General features: G+C 39.0%; 2 protein-coding genes across 5 annotated transcripts; one reads left to right on the plus strand and one right to left on the minus strand.

The window, feature by feature from the left end:
• Positions 1-33: 33 nt before the first annotated feature.
• Positions 34-10,983, minus strand: LOC131461154 (calcium/calmodulin-dependent protein kinase type 1D-like). The gene is made up of 12 exons (XM_058632188.1): positions 10,860-10,983; positions 8,894-9,005; positions 6,506-6,631; positions 5,424-5,498; positions 4,907-5,045; positions 4,283-4,406; positions 3,894-3,969; positions 3,509-3,621; positions 3,273-3,351; positions 3,104-3,191; positions 2,328-2,641; positions 34-1,551 (listed from the first exon to the last, which is right to left on the minus strand). Exons 2-12 carry the CDS (start codon positions 8,977-8,979, stop codon positions 1,488-1,490), a joined length of 1,284 nt encoding a protein of 427 aa, XP_058488171.1. The 5' UTR covers positions 8,980-9,005; positions 10,860-10,983; the 3' UTR covers positions 34-1,487.
• A 728-nt stretch (positions 10,984-11,711) lies between these two features.
• usp48 (ubiquitin specific peptidase 48) lies at positions 11,712-24,128 on the plus strand. 4 transcript variants are annotated; one of them, XM_058632038.1, is made up of 28 exons: positions 11,712-11,836; positions 12,842-12,979; positions 13,375-13,495; positions 13,628-13,769; positions 14,304-14,431; positions 14,655-14,779; positions 15,064-15,172; positions 15,361-15,494; positions 15,760-15,845; positions 16,067-16,246; positions 16,460-16,597; positions 17,012-17,161; positions 17,368-17,568; positions 17,881-17,992; positions 18,225-18,367; positions 18,587-18,661; positions 18,809-18,933; positions 19,206-19,328; positions 19,664-19,725; positions 19,831-19,941; positions 20,154-20,284; positions 20,668-20,774; positions 20,899-21,006; positions 21,766-21,948; positions 22,024-22,149; positions 22,843-22,891; positions 22,995-23,021; positions 23,353-24,128. In XM_058632038.1, the coding sequence occupies exons 2-28, from the start codon at positions 12,846-12,848 to the stop codon at positions 23,373-23,375; spliced, it is 3,153 nt and encodes a 1,050-aa protein (XP_058488021.1). In that variant the 5' UTR covers positions 11,712-11,836; positions 12,842-12,845; the 3' UTR covers positions 23,376-24,128. The 4 variants fall into 4 exon arrangements, 3 of the variants coding, with proteins under 3 accessions (XP_058488021.1, XP_058488020.1, XP_058488022.1); XM_058632037.1 differs by lacking the exon at positions 11,712-11,836 and adding an exon at positions 12,236-12,387; XM_058632039.1 differs by lacking the exon at positions 11,712-11,836 and adding an exon at positions 12,236-12,387 and having other exon boundaries at positions 13,378-13,495.
• The last annotated feature ends 392 nt before the right edge of the window (positions 24,129-24,520 follow it).

Raw genomic sequence — 24,520 nt, forward strand, 5'->3', positions numbered from 1 at the left:
GAGGTTCGGGATGATATTCATTCAACATCACACTAGTTTACTACATATTTATTGGGAAAATAATAATAAAAAGAGACAGGTACACATTAGGACATGTGAATCCAGACGTTTCCATGACATCACTAGTGTTTACTACAGTTTGTGGCACTTGATAAAGTATGTTCTGCTTTTTTTCCAAGAGAAACTTAAATACACAGTATACATTTCAAAGAAGCAATGGGGAGCATGTGGTTACTGTGTCAATGTCTCTGCCTTGAAATAAAGGTGAATCTAAAAATATAGTTCCCCTGCATCATGTTTGTGTTGAAATGGAATTGGATTTATAATCCTTCAGTGCATTCTGACAATAAATGAAGGAATCTGCATTTGGATATGGATTTAAACAAAAAAATGGCCATGCTCAGCTCTGCCACAAATGGGTGCCAGGCCTAACAACCACAATAAAAAAAAACACTGTTGGCACTTTCAGGTAGTGTTTAACTTAAAGAAAAAAAGCAATGCTCAGCAGCTTTATACTAACAACTGTGTCGAAATTGCTGACTACTTCTCTGAATTGTGAATTTTCTCAACAACCACTGATTGAGTTCAATTGCAGTTTCCACTTTGAAGTTTTTTTAAGATGAGGAGATGTTGAGAACATTGACAAACAGATTCCTCCTTTTATTTTATTTAAAGCTGCAGTGTGTAACTTTAGGGGATTTTTTGGAAGGGTAGGAAGACTTTATGAACAGAAAAGATTCAGATTATTTGTAATGTGCGTCCAACATCTGAAAACAGTCTCTGTCGACCAATACTATCAGACTGGCCTAAGGGAGTGTTTGTGTGTATACAGCAGCAGCACAGGGGTGGACGGGGACAAGAAGAATTTATCCTTTCATACTGCAGTTTTCTGAGCCGAAGATTTATCTAATGAAACTCTTCAAGGGCTTCCATCTTTGTGTTTTCAGTCATACTCCAACCTGTTTGCAGATGTCCCACTTTACTACCGCAATGTTGCTATTGCCACTGTCTGTCTGACATTAAACAAATCACTTCCTGTGTGCAGCGCGGACAATGGTTTGGATATAACAGACATTTGTTTATATTTAAAAGTTATGCTCGACAGTTTGTAAACTTTAAACTACACTTGCTCTGACCATAGAAACCATGTTTTATTTTGAACCGAGATAACCTTTAGATAATGTCACTGCTTATATCATCAAAGTTGCAACAAAGTTTTTTGCTAAACGGTGACACGTGCCCACCTATAGCTATTCAAAGCAAAAAAAAAAATGTTTAAAATCGTATACAATACTATTGTATACTAAAGAGAATAAATGTCATCAGCCATACAGGAGTTTGTATGACGTCTAAATGATGAATTCCTGCTCATGTCTGTTTTAGGGTGTTATTCACTGCATTACAGACAGTTCACACAGTCATTCCATGTGGGAGTGTAGACAGCAGTCCATACAGTATCTGTTTCCAACTCTGTGTCCGGCTGCCCATCACATGACAGAACAGACTCCGGACTGGAGCGGCTGGTCCTTCATCTGAGCCACTGTGTCCATGCTGCAACACATCAACAGGATTCGTTAGAATAACTAAACAGTGAAGACTGGGATAGTTATGAGGAATGATACAATAGCTTTTTACGCATGTAGAAACAAGAGAAGAGAACTAGCTTAATCCAGTCTATTAAAGACGCAAATTTCATGTCCCTGCTCGGTTCCTGTTTGGTCACTGTTGTAAAGACACAGCAACGGCAAGATTCTGATTCTGAAGGACGCAGGTTCTTTTCCTCCGAGCTGCTGTTGTGTTGTGTGATAATAAGCACACTTACATGTAGAACACAGTAGATACAGTAGATTGTTACAAAGTAAAGCAGTTCCTTTGTGCTGTCTGTTACAGCTTTAGTGGCCAAGAAAAAATCATAAGTCATGTTTCCACCAACTGGTACAGTTCGGAATATGTCATACTTAGCACATTTCGCATTTAGCGCATTTCCACATGTGCATACGTGCTTCAACGCATGCATACTCAATCTCACATTCCATTTCAGTAGCAATGATTTACCAGGGATTTAGCATCATTTGAGTTCTCTTGTATTCTTTGAGCACTGAGTTGCACGTGTGAGAAGACCAGTGGACTTTTTCACATAACCTCAAGCAAGTTTTACCATCTTCTTCAATGTCTGTTCTGACCAAAGGCAGAACGTGCCACCTACTGGACTGGAAAGTGTTGTGCAGTTGTTACCTACAGTCTGCACAAAATTAAACTTTATGCGTGTGCCATTATCTAACACAGTTATTTAAACCCTACATGTTCAGTTTTCAAGCAGCTCTCACCTCTTGAAAAGAGTGTCTCTCTCAGAATGAAAGTGGACTGCTCTTGACTCATCGACGATGAGGGTGCGATGAGGCTCACTGTGACTGGCTCTCAGCTGTGGACACAGACCTCTTCCTGGTTCAGGATGGACAGGGTTGCCGTTGGGGTCGAGAGCAGGTGCCTCATCTCGGCAGGGTGTCGATACCTTCATATCATCCCGGGAGGAGGACTGCATAGTGATGTTGGGCATGGAGAGCGCTAAATGGGGGGACTCGCTGTGCGACATCTGCAGTTTCTTCATATGATGGATTACTGAGGCTGCATTGAAGGCTTGCTGTTGGAAAAAGTACACATATGACATGCAATATGAAAGTTTCTGCGCACACAAGGACACCTGGCCCACTGTCCACACAACATTGGTATTTCAAAATAATTCAATAATTCCCATGAGACAAAAAATGTGACCTTTCTGTAAACAATGTCTGACAGTGAAAGAGGTAACTCATTCACTTGTGGATTTGCTGGTGAGCATGAACAATGCCCAAAGAGAATAACATGAACTATTATTTTAAGTTATAAAATCGGTGAAAGGTTAAACTCCGGTTCACTTACTGCAATGACATACTGTATATCCCAAATTGCAGCCTTTTGTGACTTTGCAATTTTGATTAATTGTTAAGCCCTATATATAGTAATAACTTTGTTGTTTACATCTAGTCAGTGGTTTAGGTTAAAACATTTGATTCAACTGTTTATTGTCATTTCACACGTCTTGTTGGGTAGCAGCAGCACTTACCTTCCATTTGGATTTGGCAAAACTTCTCTCCATCTGTTCACAGACCGACTGATAAATGTCCACGTCTTTAGCCGTTTTTGCTGCAATCCTGCAATCAACAAGAAAGTATGATATGAAAATGGAAAGACAACTCTGTACGTGTGCGCATTTGTGTGTGAGAGTGACTAACCAGGGATGTCTGAGTGCCTGTTCAGTGGTGAAGCGTTTGCTGGGGTTCTTCTCCATCATGTTCCTGATAAAATCTTTCGCTGTGGACAAATGGAAAAATGTTAGCATCTGGTTACAGAAACTAAGACTTTTAGTATGCAGGAGAAGTCAACTCCAATTAGATTTTCATATCAAATTTAAATGTGCCAGTGTCAAACATCTATTCATACCACTGATTTGTAACAGCAGTTATCATACCTGACTCAGAGATGTCGTCCCAGAATGGACAATGAAAGGCGTATTCAGCATTCATAATCTTTGAGAAGAGGCGAGTTTCATTATCCTCAAAGAACGGAGGGTAGCCACAGAGCCTGCAACACACAGAGCTCACTCAGCTGTGTTCTGACAGACTTATAAACTCTGCTTTTAAATCTATGTCGTGTCTCCACATAAACCTGAGGTTTTTAAGTACTGTGGCATTCTGTTACAGTTTATCAGGAGTCATGATGCTCAGGCTATTATTGAACATAAACTGTTGGGGCTATTTAAGTGAGACATCGTGAGTAGTGATGATATTTAAGAGAACAGGGCTGATTGACACAGTGAGGGCTTTCATTCTAATAGAGAACAGAAATGTACTTACAGGATGTATGTTATGACACCAATGGACCAGCAGTCCACTGCTTTACTGTAGGGTTTCTGAGCCAGTACCTCAGGGGCTGTGTGAAGACAAACATCAGTGAGCATCATACAGGTAACAGAGGAAGAAGTGCATGTGTATCCTACAGCAAAACCTTAAGGGAATCTCTGTATCAAAGCTTGAAAGTCATTGAAGCTGATCAAATACCAAAGGTTATTACAAGCAAATTATATTATCATAATCATATTAGTGCTGCCTGAGTGGGGTATTACACTGCACAAACAGGACATGCAATGCCCCACTCATTTTAGCTTTGTCGTTTTTCAAATGTCCTAATAGAACAGGTCATTTTAGCACTTTGGTGAGTTGTATGCTCCTCCTCCATTACTTACCAACATATCCTGGTGTGCCACAGGCTGTTGACATCACACCATGCTCCAACGTCTTAGAGAGACCAAAATCACTGACCATGATCTTAGCATTCTCATCGCTGTTATAGTACAGCAGGTTCTCAGGCTGCTCAGACAGACACAGAGGAAGAGGGAGAGGGACAGATAGAGAGAGAGAGAGAGAGAGAGAGAGAGAGAGAGGGAAAGTGTGTATGTGTTAAGAAGAGTTAGACTTTTTTGTTGTTGCAACAACCACCACTCTGGCAGATAGGGATGAGCCGATACTATACTCAGTATTGGTATCAGTAAAATTAAATAAAAATCATGTTGTGGGCTTGTGCGTTTATTTCTTCTTTATGGGAAAAAAATAGTATGGAGAAAAAAAAAGTTTAAAAGGTGTAAAATGACTATCAGACTGATATCAGTATGGGGAGATCACTAGTTTGTGATATTGGTATCAGTATCAGATGTGAAAAAGTGTTATTGTGCCATCCCTAATACAAATAGAACTGAATTAAATCAAATTAAATTGAAGTAAATTTAAATGGTTCTCAAATTTGGGTCTAGGATAAAAAGATCAAAAATAAAGTGTTTCTAAGAACTTAGCTGTGTGTTTGTGTGTCTTACCTTGAGGTCCCTGTGTACAATGCTGTTTTCGTGCAGGTAGCTGACAGCCTGCAGCACCTGTTTGATCACCATGCTGGCATCTTTCTCTGTGTAAACCCCCTTGTCCAAAATGCGATCAAACAGCTCCCCACCTGACACCCTGCACACACACACACACACACACACAGAAGGAGAATGTTGAGGATTTGTGAACACACACAGTTTTGTTTCCATTATTGATCAGTAACTCTTTCTTGAGTGGTTTGAATTGTCTTATACAGTTGAGGGTGGCGCCACAGAACATTTACATAAGCTGGAACAGTACATACCTAAACTAAATACCTAAACTAAAGACTGTATGTTAATTGCTTTAAGGCATTTTATATAACAGGTATAGTGTTATAACATGCATTAATATGTTGTATGTTTTTGTGGAGATAATGTTACTAACTTCAGTGACTTAAAGTTAAACTTCTTAGGATGATCACTTATTATATAGGTTATGTAACATACACCAGTACTGTGAGTCTGTACTTACAGTTGCATGACCAGGTAATAGTGTGTTCGAGTCTCATAGAAATCCTCCAGTCCCACCACATTCTCATGTTTAATCCTGAAAGAGTAAAGAACAAAATGTCGCCGTGTCCATGTGTTACATGTTGACTTCATATAGAGAAATATTTGTGGCCAATTATATTCTAACATGTTTAATTTTTTTTAAATATATTTAATGTATCTTTTAATTCTCTGTTTAATATTTTCCTGAGATCCTTACTGGGATGTGTGTTTCAAATTTACCATCTGTTATAAACACTATGTTACCTGGATCAAATAGCTGTCTTCAGTTTAAATCTATTGTGTCTCTTGAGCTCTTGTTTATTTCTGTTTCCCTTATGATACCTTGGGCAGCTTTAGCAGCCATGCAATATGGCTTTATGCAGTTAATGTGTAATGTTTTGATAAACACTATGTAAACACTATGTAACACTATCTTTCCCTATGAAATAAACTATGAATAAAAAATATACATAGCTGCTGCTGCTGCTCTTTGATACACAAAACATGTTGTGTTTTACAAATTAGGACCCAAATGAAGGATGCAAAAATGGAAGAAAGAGTCTCTAATTAAACAAAACACACATAAATAGTAGCGCAAGGGGAGAAACATGGTGAACAGGAGCAGGGAAAGCAAAAAGAATGGCTGGATAAACGGAACTAAATGAATCAACAGAGACACTGGGGAGTAATCAACCACAGGTGAGACTAATAATACACAGGTGAATCACATTAGGCCAGGGCAGACAATCAGGAGGGAAAACAGGTCAGGAAGTAAAACTACACAAAAGGCACACACTAATAAAAAGTACTTATAAAACAAGAAACAAACTTTACACAAGGGAAAGACAAAGCCAGGTATAAATAACTAAATATTTTGTAAGTAACCACATGTATGTTTTATGTCAATATGTAAATAGGCACAGATGTGTGTTTAGTTAGTTGGGTTTCCTGTCTGTAAATAAAACGAAGAAAAAACAATGTCCAAACAAAAAGCTCCTGTGGTCGTGGTACATATTATGGATAAATGTGTGTGTGTTTGTAATATGAGAGTGTGGGTTTTACCTCCTCAGTACGTTGACTTCATTTTCCAGGTTGCTGTGAGCGAGGTGCTTTTTCTTCAGACATTTCAGGGCATACAGTTTCCCAGTTTTCTTTTCTCTCACCATAAAAACCTCAGAGAAGGACCCTCTGCAACAAAACACAACCACAACAAACAGATTTAGAGGGAAATACAACAAAGAAGACTGTAACTGACAGAACTTCATGTATAACTCTATCTATAAGTGCTTGTTGTTATTAAAGGTTGTGGACTTTGAGGGGCCTTGTAATGTGAACTTTGAAGATTGTAAACATTGAAAGGTTGAGAACTTTGAAGGCCAAGGACGTCAAAGGGTCATGGATTTTAGGGTACAATGTATACAATTGATAGTAACAGGTGATTATACACAAATTAATATAATTATTTAATCTTCGATTTCTACAATTTCACCTCAATTTTACACACTGGACTTTTAAATGAAGGTGGATTTTATTACTGCTTATTTACTTCTGTAATTAACTAAATGCACCTAAATGCAAAACTGTAATGGCTCTGCAAAGGGACATTTGTGTGGACTCCAGCTTCGGGGCATTATTTATTGTGTTATAGAACTTAAAACAAGATGGAGCATTACCACACAACATACTATTAAAATATTAACTTCTGTCTCAAGCATTAAATAAATACGTGTGCTACTTTTATTTTTGGAAACAATTCATAGTTCAGCCCTATTTGCATTCGCACATGCCTGCACTTGCTTATACCACCTCCCTTCATGAATATCCAGCACACTTAAACACCAACATAGACAGCTAGACTCTTAATTTAATCCTATCATGAAGTAGTGCTAGGATGTTCCTGCACTGCAGTTCTGACGTCAGTGCTCAGGCTAAACACATACACACAGGAAAAGAGAGAGAGAGGGAGAGGGAGTGAGAGAGAAAGAGAGAGAGAGAGAGAGAGAGAGAGAGAGAGAGCGAGACCTGGCTCATTCACAGCCAGTCAGAGAGGGCTTGAGCACTTTAAGCAGCTTTAGAGTGCAAGACAACCCTGAGGAAATAACACCTTCAGTTAACCACCCACTTGTTATAGGCCATGTTATTGACCTATACTGATAGCAGGCCAAACTGGTCTATCAAAGTTTCTCGGGGTAAAAAATAACACACTAAATATCTCTTTCTGTATCAATCAGCAACTCCATAATAACATTTCAGCATACTGTAAAACAAGAGATCTGAGAGAGAACTAGATTTATGCAACTCCTCTAGGACCTAGAGAAGGTGAAGAGAGTCTACACAAATGTTGCACGTTGTGATTATGTTGGAATGTTGTTCATTATATGGTTAACTGTGTTTCAAACAGGTTAAAGTCCTGATAGATCCAGCGATGAGTGAGTTAACTACATCGCTAAGAGGCTTCACTAATAACAAATGTCTCAGGAAGGAATTCCCTCTCAGCAGCCTGCCCTTCTGTTCCCAGTATCTACTGTAGCTGCAACAATGATGTGCATTCATCCTTAATAGAGGCTTGTACCAGCGGAGGAAGTTCTACAACTTGTCAAAGTCAAATAATCAAACAAAACCTGGAGACCAGGATTTCTGATATGACTACCTTAAAAACCATCAAAGCAAAGATCGACTGCTGTCTAAGATCTGAGCGAGCCACTGTCATCACATGCTATTTTGACTACTAATTACATATGTGGTGGCCTCTGAAAGTAAAACGTAAATCAGCAATGATTTACAAACTGTTCACATGCAAGAAGCAGTTTCAAGTATTGTGGTGCAACCCATTATAGACTGAAGCCCCTCTTCAGGAAACTAATGCCATGGAGCTAACACGACCCACAGCAGATACACAGTAATTGTAAAATGATGACGTCATTAAATGAATGGTTAAAATAAAGTGCATCTTGTTCAACAGCCAGTGAGCACTTCAGCCAAACATTGGTGGAAGTGGAAAAACTAGACAATAAGTTGAGAGTGGGTGAAGGTACAACCTGGACAGGTCCTCAGACTATCCCAGGTACCAATACTACTTAACCAACTTGCTGTTTTAATAGTAGTTTGCAGGTTTAGACACAAAGCAAAATCACCATCATCATGAAGTATTTCATATATGTAAGTGTATAATCACTTTATAATAAAAAATATATATTATTTTCTTGCTTGTAGAAGAGTTTTATATGTACTTTAAGCAACCCAGTTTCTGCTACAGCCGGAAAATTCAAATCAGCCAGAGCATGCATTTTGCAAAGCTATATGCAAACATGTGGCTTGTGAAGGCCACTGTACTTTGCTGATGAGAGGGATGAGCATAGGACTCTTTTGTTTGTTATAATCTGCAGTCTCCCCATTGTATTGTTACACACCGGACGTTTAGCTGAGTATATTTACAACAGGAATACTCACGATCCCATTTTCCCCTTGAATTCAAAGACATCCTTGATGTTACTGGTGCTTTTCTTCCAACTGCAGATGATTTCTTTCCGCCCCATCTTGGCTCTGACGTTGCCGTAGACTCCTGAAGCATATATATACAGAACACATGCATCAGGTTAACGTTGGAAAGCCACTCATGTTGATTCAAACACCTGGGTTGATCCAAGTATCACATGAATAAGCATTGTCTCTCAACACATCTCTTGTATGAGGTACTGTGAACACACTTTGTCTCTCTAGTTTGTCCCACATTTAATCTTATTTTCTAAAATATAGCATTTTATTGTGAATTTTAGATATGCTTGCATACCCTTTAATATCAGTAAGTAATTGCTTACTCTTGAGGACAAGCACTAACATTTTACAGCCATTTGAAGCCAACAGATCATCTGAAAATGCATTGATAGACAATCAAAAGAGGCTGGGTTTTGTTGTTGTTTTTGTTCATGACACCTTTGAATATTTGTGTTTCTACCTGTAGTGGGGGTGTAAGTCATCTATTGTATCAACCCCTTCCCTGTTCCATAACCATCTCATGTCAACTCCTCCTCGTGTCCCAGTTACATAAACAGTTGCATGTCCATGCCTAAGGTTAGTTAAAGCTCATTTGTACCTATCACTTACAAAAAGATGGAGGATTAGAGAGGGAAACAGCAGTGGTTGGTTAATCTGCCCATGCCTCTCTCCATCTCATCTCCTGTTCTTGTTTGTTGTGGGAACAGATTAGTGGCTGATTACCTGACTAGCCACAAAGTGAGTCGTGGTATGATCATGGCCATGACAGACCAACAACCTCTGACCTATCTGGTGTATGTACTGACAGTAAATACCACATTACACAAGAATTTTCCAGGATACTTTGAATTTACATAAAGAACTTCCTATTATGCTTCTGTCACAGAAAACTCTCTCTCTCTTAATCTTGTGTTTTATTTAAGTCCACAATTAGCAGTTTACAATTAAACCTTTAGAATTTAAACATTTGAAGCAGAAGTCATAATGTGAGGGATATACAGTAGATGGAAAAAAGTACATCACTTAAGACAGTTTTAGCTGCTCTGTCTCTCCTAATCACTCCTGTCAGTCCCCAACTGTCATTAATATCAAAAGGTGATACAGCTTTTTCAGTTGCTGCGCCTCCTGTCTCCTGTCTCCTGTCCCTCATTAGGTCTTCTCTCATCAATTGATATATTTAAAGCATTTTAATCTCACCTTTAATGCAGCGTGATGGTTACATGGCTATTTTGATATGCTATTTGTCTAGTTTTGCCTTTTTGGCTCAAATCTCTCTCACACACACAGTGGCTGTAAGTGCTGTTTATCTGAGCAAGGATCAAATGTCCACAAAAAGATTTTTTATAAATAAAGCTTGTAACCTCATTTTTATAAGACATTTTAAATAGAATATGAAAGGGAATATATAATGGGTTTACAGGACTGTTACAGCTGCAACCACTTCGGTATCTCTAATTATCTTGAATTAAATCTGAGCATATTTCTGAACAAAGATTTCATGCCAGGACAGTTTGGTTGCTGAGTGGAAATGAAAGGGGAAATAGTCTCCATACAAGTCAGTTACCCATCCAAAAATCCAAATGGTTGACTAACTTAATTCCACCATTAAACCATTGGTCAGTCCATTATCGTGTCAGTCCTAAAGCAGTTAAATCCTGTATACCACAGTTAAACTTAAAATTCAACTTTAGTATATTATCAGTATATAACTCCACGGCATCTTTTTATGCATTGTTATTATCAACTGTAACAAAGGAGTACATCATGAGTGTACAGGACTGATCGGCTGCAATCACCCTAATTAATTATCTCCTATGGCTTAAGTAAAACATCTGTTGTACAACTGAGCATATTTGCCTGAACAAAGGTGAGCACACAGCTTACAGGTGTCAAAAAAGTGTAGTTAAATACTTGTGTTTACCTGAGGTTGCGGTGCAGAGATGCAGAGGTGGCTGAGCTGAGGTCTCTGTGGATGGACCAGTGTGTTTCCAGCAGGCTGCAGTTCTTCACGGTGAGGGGGCGGAGCCTCGTACATTTATCAACTCCTTAGTCACAGTGGCACAACATGAGATGCTCAAAGACTGTGCTGTGCCTCATGACAATCTCCATAATCTTCTCCATTCAGCTCACAGTTAATCTGAGACAGTACAGTGGAGTAGCTACACTGTCCTGAGATTCTATCTGGTGGACGACAATTACTGTAAAACTAACCATATTCATTTTGTGAGGCACATTTCAGACTGGTGTTTGCAGTTCAGTGAGTTGACATGACACAATCCAACAGAAAACAATAAGACTGAACAAGTTGTGTGATACCAAAAACAGGTGGAATATGGACCTAGAATCATCTTTTCAGAGGGCTTTGCAGGCTCACCTAAGACAAAATAAGTTACACACTGGGAACAAACAGTAATATAGTACTGTTCCATTTTTAACCATGGAAATGTTGCTTTGCTGTTTGTGTAGTGTTTTTATCAACTGGTATTGGTAACAATACCAGTTGATACCAGCCAAACGCTAGGCCGAGATATGTTTGTGTCTATGGTTTTCTCTAATCGATAGATAGATAGATAGATAGATAGATAGATAGATAGATAGATAGTGTTTCAGCAGCACTAACAAAGATCAAAAGAACAGACACTGACACACACACAGGCAAATACTTTATTTTAGAAATTCATACATCAAAGCCCTTGGCTCGCTTAAGACATTTTCGCTCGTGCTTCAAATCTTTTTGGATTATATTGATTAAACTTTTTGAACATTTTCCAGCAACCTTTTCAGGGCAGATCAAAGCAGGCAATATACAATGCACCAAAGGCAACAGCATAAGTACCCAACCGTGCTCTTTTGGGCCCAGATGGTGGCAAACTGATATGGGAGCTCCGTCTCCTACCGGTAACTTTTAACTATTATCTTCCTTTTTTCTAAATTAATTAGATTCTATTATGCTTTTATCATATATATGCTACACTTTTGCCTACATTAAGTTTCTGCTGATTTTTATGTATCTTATGTATCCTACATTCTGCCAACATGATCTGTTCTTTTTTTTTCTATCTTTATCTTTTATTACACTTGACTTCTTACCCTTTGTGCATCAGGGTCAGTTTTAAATTTGCCCTGGCTGTAGGGGGAAAGCACTTACAAATAAATATTTGTTCACTTAAAATGGAAATTGTGAATTAAAGTCACGTATGTGGTACTGACACAGTAAGAACACAGTAAGAACACAGTGGATGTACACACTGAAGTAGTACTACTATATCCGTTCATCGCTCCAGTCACAACAAAGAAACGTCTTTACGTCACGCCTTGACGTCGTGTTAATTCTGAGCGGAGAAATAATATATTTATAAACTGACGCAAGGGCGCTAAATCTAAAATAAACCGTGAATAAAATGTGAAAATATATCAATATTCTGGTGAAGCAGCTGCACGCATGAAAGGTTCGATAGCATTTGACCTTCGCACAATAAACCCGTTACGTTAGCGTCAGGTAGCGTTACAGGGGGAAATTGCTTGCTAACGTCGGGCTAGCTACATTTTAGCTTACTGGCTAACGTTAGCTCAAGGGTAGTCCTTACTTCTGACGTTACCGTGCATACTGTGTAATTCGTTATCTACTGTACTTTTTGGGTTTGTGTGTTGTCGAGATGTGGTGTGATACGCGTACTTTTCAAACTTAATTGTAGTGTAAATGCTCAGCTTATATTAGTCAGCACCTCAAAGCTACCCAAAGGTTGCTTCGTAAGAAACAAGCTACGACCTGCAATAACTTATTTAGCTCCCGTTAGCCGGCTATGTTAGCATCCCTGGAAACTATTTTGCTAACCTTGGGCTTTTGTGTTTTTGCGTTTTCAAACCTATATATCTGACTGCGTGCTAAACGTTGCACTTTAGGATTATGGCGCCCCGCATACAGCTGGAGAAAGCGGCTTGGCGTTGGGTGGAAACGGTGAAACCAGAAGAAATCGGACAGGAGCACATCGAGCTAGCATATCGGGTGAATCTCCCGGCCTGCAAGAGAGGAGCCTGCAGGTAAGATGTTAACATTTGTGAATAACATTATGTTGTAATGTTGCGTGTCCCAGTTTATAGCATTTGGTTTTAATGTGCCAGCTTCGCTCAGAAATGCTAATGTGACTCATACGTCTCATTTGTTTCCTTGGTTGAAGAGAAATGTACGTATCGTGTTGAGCTGATCAGTATAAAAGATGACGATGATGCACCACTGTTTCTAACTACCTCCTTATAGGCATATACACTGTAGCAAGCATGTAATAGGCATCGCAGAGAAATTGCTGTGTGGCTTTAAAATGTCTAATTTCCATAAAAATATGTATGGTAACTCATTCATACACGTAGGCACGACTTTTATTTCTATGTAACTGTTTGTGGAATAACAAGGTTAATCCTGACTTCCTTTTTGAAAGGAGGAACTGCAAAGGGAATCCCAACTGTCTTGTGGGTATTGGTGAGCAGGCGTGGTTGGGGGAGATAGATGAAAATGCTTTTCACAATATTGACGACCCAAATTCAGAGCGCCGAGACAAGGTATTTCTTTCATCAGGTGCAAATTGTATTCTCAACTGTCATTGTTGTCAGTGAGCAGCTGATGTTCTTACATGTGAAATGTGTTTTGAAGCTATCTTTTCCTCTGTCCCTTTGTCTGTGACCCCTTTTTAGAACACATTTGTTGGCCTGACCAACTTGGGTGCAACCTGTTATGTCAACACATTCCTGCAAGTGTGGTTCCACAACCTGGAGTTGCGGAGGACCCTCTATCAGTGCCATAATTCACGAGCACAGGAACATAACATTGAGTCTGGTAAAACTAAGAACTACCCACTACAATCACTCCTTGTTTGGTGTTTGGTCACCATCTGGTTTAAGCTGGCCTGTTAAACTACTTTTTTTGCATACTGTACATCTGAGATGTAAAGCATCAATGTTTGTGTTTTTAACAAATTACAACAGGTGCAGGTACTTTGAGAACAGATCACTCTACCAATGCAGAACTCAAATAATTGATCAGTTTTTATTTGTTGAATTCATTTACAATTATTGTGTAAATAATTTAATATGTCCTAGCAAATTAACAAGGCCAGTGATTACGGACTTGTCAGAAGTAATAATAAACTTTCCCATGTTGCTGATGTTAGATTTGCACTGGGGATTTTTATGTTATGCTTTTCTTAAACAATTTAGCATAGTGTAGTGTAAAATAATCTCAAAATAATTAATTTACTTGTTGGCTAGCATTGAGTGAGACATTTTATCACACTGTGAACCAATGATGATTGTTCTCTAGCTTTTCTGAAAGCATTTCATTTTCTCAGACATATGTCTCTGTTTCTTTCAGATTACGAGCCTCAGTCCATTTGTGAGCATTTGCAGTATCTGTTTGCTCTGCTGCAGAACAGCAACAGGAAATACATAGATCCTTCTGGGTTGGTTAAAGCACTTGGTCTGGATACAGGACAACAACAGGTAAGTGGGGTCCTATTTTCCTGTTAAGTCTTCAGAATGTTGTCATGTATTTGTGGAGGTGTGTATTGGTGTGTAATGGTTAAAGCTTATACCCATCAGAAGTTCCAGAAACTAAATTGAAAGGAAATGTAACCAACAGTTAAAAGTGTTGATAACTTTTTTGTTAAGTAGTGGAGATTTGGGGGGGTTTCAGACCACTGAATTCAGACACTTTAATTTTCAGGATGCCCAGGAGTTTTCAAAGCTTTTCTTGTCCCTACTGGAGGACACACTATCCAAGCAAAAGAACCCCAACCTGCAGAATGTCATCCAGCGGCAGTTCTGTGGACAGTTCTCCTATGTTACTGTGTAAGTCCATACAAAACTCGAAACCTGTCACAACCTTTCACTTGAGTGAAAAGTGTTCTATGATTTGATGAGTCACTAATTAGGTCTCACCTAATAATAATAATAACAACAACAGTGGTTATTCTTTACACAAACCTCACACATAACATCAGAAACAACAGCAATTCATATTCAAGATAAAAGAGCTTTGATATCAGTGTCAGCAGATATCCAAATCCAGGTATCAGAAGTGGAAGTGATGCATCTCTAAATTTGTTTGTTGTCTTGGTTTGCCTGTTTTACAGATGTAACCAGTGTGGACGATCATCTGCTCTGCCTTCCCGTTTCTACGAGCTGGAGTTAAACATCCAGGGCCACAAAAACCTCACTGAGTGCGTCACTGAATTCCTGAAGGTAACATTCATTCACTGCCACATTGACTTAATTAACTTACACATTATACATGTTATAGAAAATGCACACAGAGCAACATTCATCTGTCCAGTTTAAGTGACTGTTTATTTAGGTATAATTAATACATTTTATTATGTCTTGACATGCAAGTTCTCATGATCATAATGGCTCTCTTTTCCATGTTTCAGGAAGAGAAGCTGGATGGAGACAACCGCTACTTCTGTGAGAGCTGTCAGAGTAAACAGAACGCCACCAGAAGGATAAAACTACACAACATCCCTCCAACCCTCAACCTGCAGCTCATGCGCTTTGTCTTTGATAGGTCAGCCATCACTTATTTCATGTTCTTTATTTGTATGGGGACAGAGTATAGAACTAATTATTTCTGGGAATATAAATATAAATAAATTGCCTTTTAAATGATACTTTTTATCCATATTCCTTGGGCAGACGGGAACTGAAAGTATAAACATAAAGGACCAAAGTACCAAAAGTGTAAAACTGTATTTCTCGAGTTAGTTCATTTGTGTCTAATGTCTGTTTTTTGTAAGAACATCAACTTAAGGAAGCTGTACTGTTTTCTCCAGACAAACAGGCCACAAAAAGAAGTTGAACACTTTCATCAGTTTTCCAGAGCAGCTTGACATGGCGCCTTTTCTGGAAGGAAAACAAGGTATCAGCAGTGTGAATCTCTGTGACAAACACACACATCCTGCACATTACCTTGTCAGACAATACACACAGCAAGTGTCAGCTTTATAGAAGAAACAAAATACACTCACTCCTTATTTTTCAGCTCTTATTATGGATGCTGGATTACTGTCAGCACAAGTTCATTGCTTGTTAAAGCTGATATTGTCTTGTTCATGTTGATATTGATGCATGTTCCCTCAGACCAGAAGTGCGTTTATGAACTGAGTGCAGTGCTGATTCACCGGGGCATCAGCGCTTACTCGGGCCACTACATCGCGCATGTGAAAGACGCTCGTACTGGAGACTGGTACAAATTCAACGATGAAGAAATTGAGAAGATGGAAGGCAAGAAGCTGCAGCTTGGCACTGAGGAGGACATTGGTGAGTCATGCTAAATACTTAATGAAAAGTTGTACCTTCCTGAAAGTCATCAATACCCGTTTGTAGTACAGACATTAGTTAAAATGTGTAGTTGTCATGATAGTGGTGCTTTGGTAAAATTAAGAAACATTTTATAAGTTACAAACATGACCTCAGAGAGATGTATGTAAAAGTATACACTTTCACAAAGATATTTTTTTTCTTGTGCCTTAGCTGAAACCGTGAAGTCCCAGACACGAAAGCCAAAGTGCAGTAAAGGCTACCACTGTTCCAGAAATGCATACATGCTGGTGTATAAGGTCCAGGAAGAGGAGAGCTCAGATGCTTCTAGAGCCAGTGTTGAGGTACCAGGTGAGAGGTGGAATTTTTCAATTTCACATTTTTACATGTTGGCATGAGTGCATTGTCATGAATCCTTGACCAAAATTCTTATTTGTAAAAAGTAAGACTTAAAAACTACCAAAACACACCCTACCATTAGATCTAGAGTTACTGTTGTGCTAGCATTAGCATGACCTTTCCCACATCATTGTTAAAGTCACATTTATAAGGCTAGTGTGTCCAGCTGTCACTTACATTGCTTTTGTAATGTAAGTTACAAAAGCAACTTTTGTAACTTGTAAATTGCCATAAGTCGATTTCCAGTGTAGACATTTTATACATTGCTCAAAAGTGAATAAATCATTTCAGTTAATTTTCCTGCCCAACTTACCACCTGGAATGTGCTGTCTCATTTAATGGTTTCTTAAATCTCTCTCCTGTCAGACTTCCTTCAGAGACTCGTTGATCAAGACAACCACAAATTTGAAGAGTGGTGCAATGAAATGGCAGACATGAGAAAACAGAGTGTGGACAAAGGCAAAGCAAAGCATGAGGAGGTGAAGGAACTGTACGAGCTTTTACCCACAAAAGACGGTCAGTAAAAACATTTTCAATCAGTGTGTTCCCAGTATGTTACAGAAACACTAATGCAAGTTGCCTGTATTATTTAAGTATTTAAGGTTGTCAGTGTTGCAACCTCACTGTCTCTGGTCCTTAAAAGTGAAGCCAACAGAATTAGCCATCAGAATTAGATCTGTGTCTTTTGTTGCTTGATGTTCTTTTCTACTTTCTATGCTCAGGTGAGCCATATGAATTTATACCCCTTGAGTGGCTCAAGAAGTGGCTGGATGACTCTACTGCTACAAAAGAAATAGACAACTCGCTCTTCCTGTGTTCGCACGGCAGACTGCACCCAGACAAGGTGGGAGATTCCAAAAGAATTTCCCTGCAAGCTGCTCAGCTTCTCTATGAGCGCTACGGTGGAGGGCCAAGACTGGACGGTAAGCCTTAGGAATGGGTAGTCTCTTCTCAAGACATGTGCCTCTAGTTATAGTGCTTTTATTTCCTAGTGCTAGGTGTCATAACCATTTTACAATGTTAAAACACATTTTAATGACCATCAAATGAGATCTCTGTTCATTCGACTTTGCGTAGATGTACACCTGTAGGACATGAAGTAAATTAGACCCACCGAACAGTACAATGCTTATATCAGAGCCTCCACAGAGAAGCTCACTCCTGAAAGTCCTTCTCCTGAAACCACAATGTTTTTCTACATCATTTTCAGTTTTGTGTGTGTGCTTCTTTTCCAGAGACCTCGCTGTGTAGCGAGTGTGTCGGCCAGCGATGCCGAGTGCTGCGGCTAAAGAACCAGCTTAATGAAGACTACAAGGAAGTCACCAACATGGTCAAACGTACACTCAGGTACTGTATCAACACTCATCCTTAGTGTTAGCATTAAGCATTATAGTGCTGTGCATTAGAGTAAGGTTAATGATAGTGTCAAATGATATCTGAATGATTCCATTCCATGTCTTGTGATGTGATTGAATAGTGATTAAGGAGGGACGGACTAGTTTTCAGTTACTTTTCATCAGTGAATTTGCTTGACATTTGTTTCCCTGTAATAATGTGTGTGTGCATGTGTATGTCTTAGTGGTGAGGGTTACTGGGTGGGCAAAGCATCTCTGCGTAGCTGGAGGCAGTTGGCTATGGAACAGCTGGAGGAGGATGAACATGAAACCAAACACAGCAATGGCCAGACCAATGGACAGGGACCACACATCAACAGCAGCAAAGGTAGGATGTATGATCACATTTCTTCTTAATTCTGATGTCTGATGTGAACATTAACTGAAGCTCCTGTGCTGCAATCTGCAGAATTTATACACTGCATTGCTGACTATATAATTACACAAAGAAACTGCTGTTACCGATGAAATGCACAGCAGTAAATGTTTATAATTATAAAAATTTACAAAAACAGCTCTCACTCATGTCGAATTATTTTGTTTGCAGAGTTCAGCTCTGAGCTTTCAGACGGCAAAGAGGATGACATGAAGACGTTCAATGAAGACATTGTCTGCACTCATGGTACTTTCCTCCTTGTCAGCATCTATACAAACTACATTTATGTTTTACAATATTTGAAGAAAACATTTGTTGCATAGAAACCCGTAATTTAATCATTGGTATGCAGTCTCTTAAATGTGTATGTATGTATGTATGTTACTGCTGTAGGGGGTCTCAGTATTCTGGAGACTGAACGGAAGCTGGTATCCTCTGAAGTTTGGACCAAGCTGAGGGCATATTTCCCTAAAGCCTCAGAATTCACTGAAAACCAACAGCCCTGTCAGCAGTGCCTGGTGAGGAGACATGATCTGTGATATGAATGTGAAACAAATCTAAGCAGCACCTAAAATCAGAAGTCCAATGTGTAATACCTGAGCATGCATGTCACATCAACACAAGCGATCATTCTAGCCGGTCACCAAAGAAAACCCAAATAGAACATAGCTTTTCTTCTGCTGTTACTGTATAAGAACATACAATCCACCAAATAGATTTTCACTTTTCTTTTTCTAGACTTTATTGCTTCTGTCAACCTTTTCAAGTGGGATATTTTTTTTGTGTTTAGACATTAGAGCAGGAGGAAAAAGACAATGAGGCGGTCAGTAAGATGATGGCCCTGGACCAGAAGAACCAGCTGCTCAACCTCTTTCATGAGAAGAACCGACCGACACTCACAAAGTGGCCTCAGGTACAATGATACATAGCCAAGCACCAAACTGTCATCTGCCTGAGTCATCTGACCACATCACTAATTCAAATCATTACATTTTCACGTGAGCATGTTTTTGTAAGTAAGGCTAAGTTTAGATTTAGGTGGTGAAGTCACACTGTGAAACAGGGTCCATAAAAATTCCATAAAAACAGGTGTTTGAAAGAGAGAACACTTTTATACAAGTGTATAAATGAGTGAGTGTGTATGCAGGTCCATGTGTTTGTGTGCTTACTGCATAATATCATGACCAATATTAACACAGCATGAATCTGGTGGCTGTGCAGTAACTGATCTGTGGTCTTTCTCTTCAGGGCACCGATGTACTTTACATTGTTCCCCTGTTTTTTGTGGACGAGTGGAGAAAATTCATTAGGTACGTTTGTTTCAGCGGTGAAATAAATTAACGTTGGCGCGTTTGTTGTCACCCAGTGAAAACGATATATTAAAAAATTGTTCCTCCCACCTGTGTGTTCTCTAGGAGGCCCACAAAATCCTCTCCAGTGTCTAACGTGGGCAACACTCTGCTGCTCTGTCCTCATGGAGGCTTCATGTTCACGTATGACTCTCTGATCGGTGGAGATGCACAACAGTGAGTTCTGTTTACCTGTCAAACCTCACTGTCAACCAATACATTAGGAAAGTCTTTATTAACACAAGATTTAACACACATTTTTACTGAAGGATTTCACAGCTTTAACCAGGCAGGTTGCAATAATGAAGTGAATACACACACTATGAAGTGTGGAAAATAAAGATCTGCACACTGTTGTGGTCTCATGTTGTGCTGTTTGTCCTGCACAGTATAGCTCTGCTCTGGCCCAACGAATGGGAGGTAATCAGTAGACTCTTCATGGTGGACCAGCCCATCTCCATCCACTGCTTCCAACAAACCACAGCTACCGGACCCACCACTCAGTACACCACACAGCCTGGTAAGACTGTTTAGCTCAAATGTTTACACTTACATTTTACAGGTTTTATGGCATTTATTTTTATTTTCTTCATTTTCTTCTATTTTCTTAAAATTGAAATTCCATTTATGACGTTTAAATATCAAACCCTCAATGCCTAAATAATACAATGTCTTAACTGTCATTGTACTCTTTTTTTCTCTTTCACTGTACAAAGTCAGTTCACAGGTTTGATGTAGCATAACAGTTCTGACTCAGTTTTAGTGTCAAAATGTGCACAGAATTTGGAGAAAGTGAATTAAAGATTTGTTTTAAAGTGTTATTTAATATATTTGTTTGGGGAATTTGGAGCTCATAAACGCAAGCTGTTGTTGGTTCATGGATATTGATTTTGATGTGCTCAGAGCTATGCTGGGAGTGCAGAGAGAGCTTCCTTTTCCAGCAGCAGAGGGACCTCAGAGAGTACACGCAGGCAACCATCTACATCCGCAAAGTCATCGAAGACCAAGCGGTATGAGAAGAAGGACATTATACATTATGTCAAACAGTGATGGCTCTAATTCGTTTAAATACAAGCACAGGTTGTTGTTGGTGCATTCTTTTAAGATAGTGTTTTCACATTGTCATGTGCATAGATGATGAAAGAAGCAACTCCTGAGATGAACGCCAGCAGCTCAGAGGCAGAGGAGGAGAAAGAGGAACAACCAAAGTTGGATGGAGAGAAAGATCCTGACTTCAGCCAGGTAGGTGCAGCATGCAGCTGCAGGCAAGAGTCCAGATATCCAGGCTTCAGGCTGTGGTTCTGTCCAATCAGCTTTTTATTCGGGAGGAACAAATGGTGTGTCAGGGTTCATCCATGTTCTGGGCATGAATGTAGTACTATAAACAAGAAGCAGACTTTCCCTGCTTTATTTGTTTGCTTAACTCAGAAAATATGACTAACGAGTGAGAAGGTGGTGAAAGGTATAATTAACATGGGTTTCTTTTAAGAAACTGAAAGTAAGTGTTAACAGGTTTTTCTGTTTGTTCTTTGACAGCTTGTTGTTATTGTGTTGACAGGAATGATAACACAAGCCAATCAGGAAACAAATGCAGGTTTGAATTCAAAAGGTTTCTACAAAAACAAATCCTAGGGTTGATGTGATGTGACGTGTTTTTGAAAACAACAATGCACCACGTATACAACGCACCGTCGTACGTGGATGTAGCATCGGATGTGACTTTTAATAACCAGTGGTTTCTCCTGAAGAGGTTGGGACAGCTGCTGCTACAGCATCGGTTATATCAGCACTGGAGAGAGTTTCTTCATTAGAAGAAGAGCAAAGACAGAAATTGAAGACTTCTTCAGTAGCCATTATGGTTGGACAGATGGTTCCCCCAATCACATCTTCAGGGTTTTGAAAAATGACTGCTTTTTATTTTATCCAAGCCTTTTCTGTTCGGCCCATGGTATCATCTATTAAAGCCAAACCTTTTATTTCACAAAACTTTGTTTCTTTCAGTCACAAGATGGTGCAAAGCGGTTAAAGCTGTGTGACGACAGTGCAGCTCCAGCACCTGTTGTTCCTGTGACCAGTATGAGCAAATTTGGTGGAATCAGAAGAAGCACCCGGCACAGGAAACTCAGAGGAGAGAAAGCACTCATAGTTTCAGCTAATCAGACACTCAAAGAGCTGAAGATACAGGTGAGGGTGTCGCATCACTGGTTTGAATGCTGCAGGTAATCATTTCTGTACACTAACTTCACTGTGGTCCTATAGATTATGCATGCCTTCTCTGTGGCTCCGTTTGACCAGAACCTCTCCATTGATGGAAAAAATCTAACGGATGACTTGGCCACACTGGGCAGTCTGGGTGTTGTTCCAGAGAGCATAATCTGTCTAAAGGTATGTCCTTCTTTGTTTCCCTCTGTGACTGGATCTGCTGTCAGTGGTGTCATCTTGTACCTACCTTGGCTATCGCTCTGTTCAATGCTGCCTTTAGCATTTACATCCCTCTTCCCAATAATCCCCTCATGAGCTACTTTATGGGGGACAAACAGCCAACCTCACAAGCTGGAAGATTTTCTAGGCCTAATGTCCACCCTTAAAGACTCAGGAAATGTAAAGCACATTCACAGTCCACCACAAACAGCTCAGGTCTGTCCCTCTGCAAAAGTATTAAGTATGTTGGGGCCTTCAAGCCATTTTCATGTTTTTATGTAATCGGAGGAATGTAAGAATATACTATTAAGTTTCTTAATCAACCATTTAAGTTTTTGCATCATGACATTTTGCCCACAAAGGAAAATGTGTTATTTTTGAATAATATCTCATCCACTCTTTGTGTCTACAGATGACATTATTCGGTATCATAAAGGTAAAATAATACAAAGTCCATGAAGGTTCAGGTCTTAAGGGTTTAAGGGGACATTGGGGTCAGACGTAAGCTTTGAAACTGAGACCCATGTCCCTGAGCAAATGCTCTAGATCAGTGTTTGCTGTCAGAATGTAGCACTATTTAACACAGATTATAACAAAAGATTTAACTAACAGCAGCTTAAATATAGAAAGACGGTCTTAACCACTGTTTTCTCACAGGCTGACGAGCCAATAGCAGACTATGCCGCAATGGACGACGTCTATCAGGGTAAGAGGCATTATCCTCACTGTAGCTGCTACATTCAACGTGATTGATTTAGAAATAATTACAAAATTCACATTTGTTTATGAGTTATTTTCTTCCTTCATAGTGAGAATGCCTGAAGAGGGATTTAAAGGTGAGCGTTCTTTTTCTGTATTTGTTTTTTTATGTCTTCATCATCTCGTAAGTCAGTGTTTACATGCATGCATGTTGTCTAATTTCTATTTAGTTTCTAAATCTTTTAGTAGTTTCAAATTCCCAATTAAATTTGTGAACGCATGACATATTAGTATTAAAGAAAATAAACATTTTTGCCAGATTAGTTTGACCATCTGTTATTTAGTCATCAGTTAATTTAAATGTATAGAATTTATATTAAAAAAATATTTTGTTTCATTTTTACTGTGATTTGTTTTTGTTTGTAAAGTGTCACTTGTGATTTAAGTGTAATGTGTGTCCTCCTGCAGGCACTGGGCTTCTGGGTCACTGAGGAAAGCTGTGCTGCAGCCATGCTTGAATTGGACAGATGACAAAGGAAAAAAGCTTGAATTTGTCAGGTGTCCATATATAAATAAGTGCTTTAATTTGTTTTTTTACATTTTGAGTAGGCTTTCTTTAATAAAACTGTGACTATGTTGCAAAGCCGCTGTTTTTCTCTACAGAAGGTTAGCTGACCTTTGATATTTAAAATTCCTAGTCATTCTGAAGGACTCTATGGTAGAGCTTCTGCCTGACTAATAGAAACATGTTGGAGTGGATCTAAGATGATCTATTGTATGCTGAGGCTTGTCTTCAGTTAAATTCTACTGTTACTTGTGGAAATGGGCTTTGTTTTTGATTATTTTAAATTATGGCCAGAGTAAAATTTAAGAAAATGTCTCTTTCCATTATGTGGAAGCTTGTGTTCTCACTGCAGTTTTTCAGATTTGTCAAAAAGAATGCACGAGTAACTGTTAAGTATTACAAAAAATATAATTGCTCTTTAATGTTAGAACATTTATTACCTCTACAGCAAATCTATATCCATAATCCTCCATGTGGCATTTAGAGATGCATAGCTACTCTGGATGAAGAGAGGCAAAATCCTGCAATTGTCTCAGCAGTGTAAACCTCATGAGTTGGAAGTGAGAGATAAACGCAGTGTAATGTCCTCTTCTTTTCACACTTATTTCTTATGGGCAATAAGGTTATTTTCAAAATCCTCTGTCCCAACATACTTGTAATAAATAGATTCAACAAATTACCAGTTGAAATGTGGTCTTTGTCTTAGTGCTTTTTAAACATGTGAATCCAATATCTATTGAGAATATTGAAAATGTATTGTTTTTTTTACAAGTATACAATACATGTAGCACAACAAAGTCATGCCTGAAGCACATTCCGATGTGTCTGACATCAAAAAAGTGAAAGAGGGGAAAAAAAGACTAAACCAAGTGTAGATGTGTGTGTAAATAACACATTGGCATGGGCACTGGTACAAAATGAGAATGAACAACAAACACCATAATGGTACAGGAAATTTAGAAATATCAAATAATTTGACAAATGATAGCATGAAACTAAATATTTGAGATATTTAGTTTTAAGTTTGTCAAAAGTGGGTCCCATAGTGAGTGAAATTTGTCCCTCAACCCC

The sequence above is a fragment of the Solea solea genome, chromosome 6 (genome assembly GCF_958295425.1).
Source record: "Solea solea chromosome 6, fSolSol10.1, whole genome shotgun sequence".
In the NCBI taxonomy this organism is placed as follows: Eukaryota; Metazoa; Chordata; class Actinopteri; order Pleuronectiformes; family Soleidae; genus Solea; species Solea solea.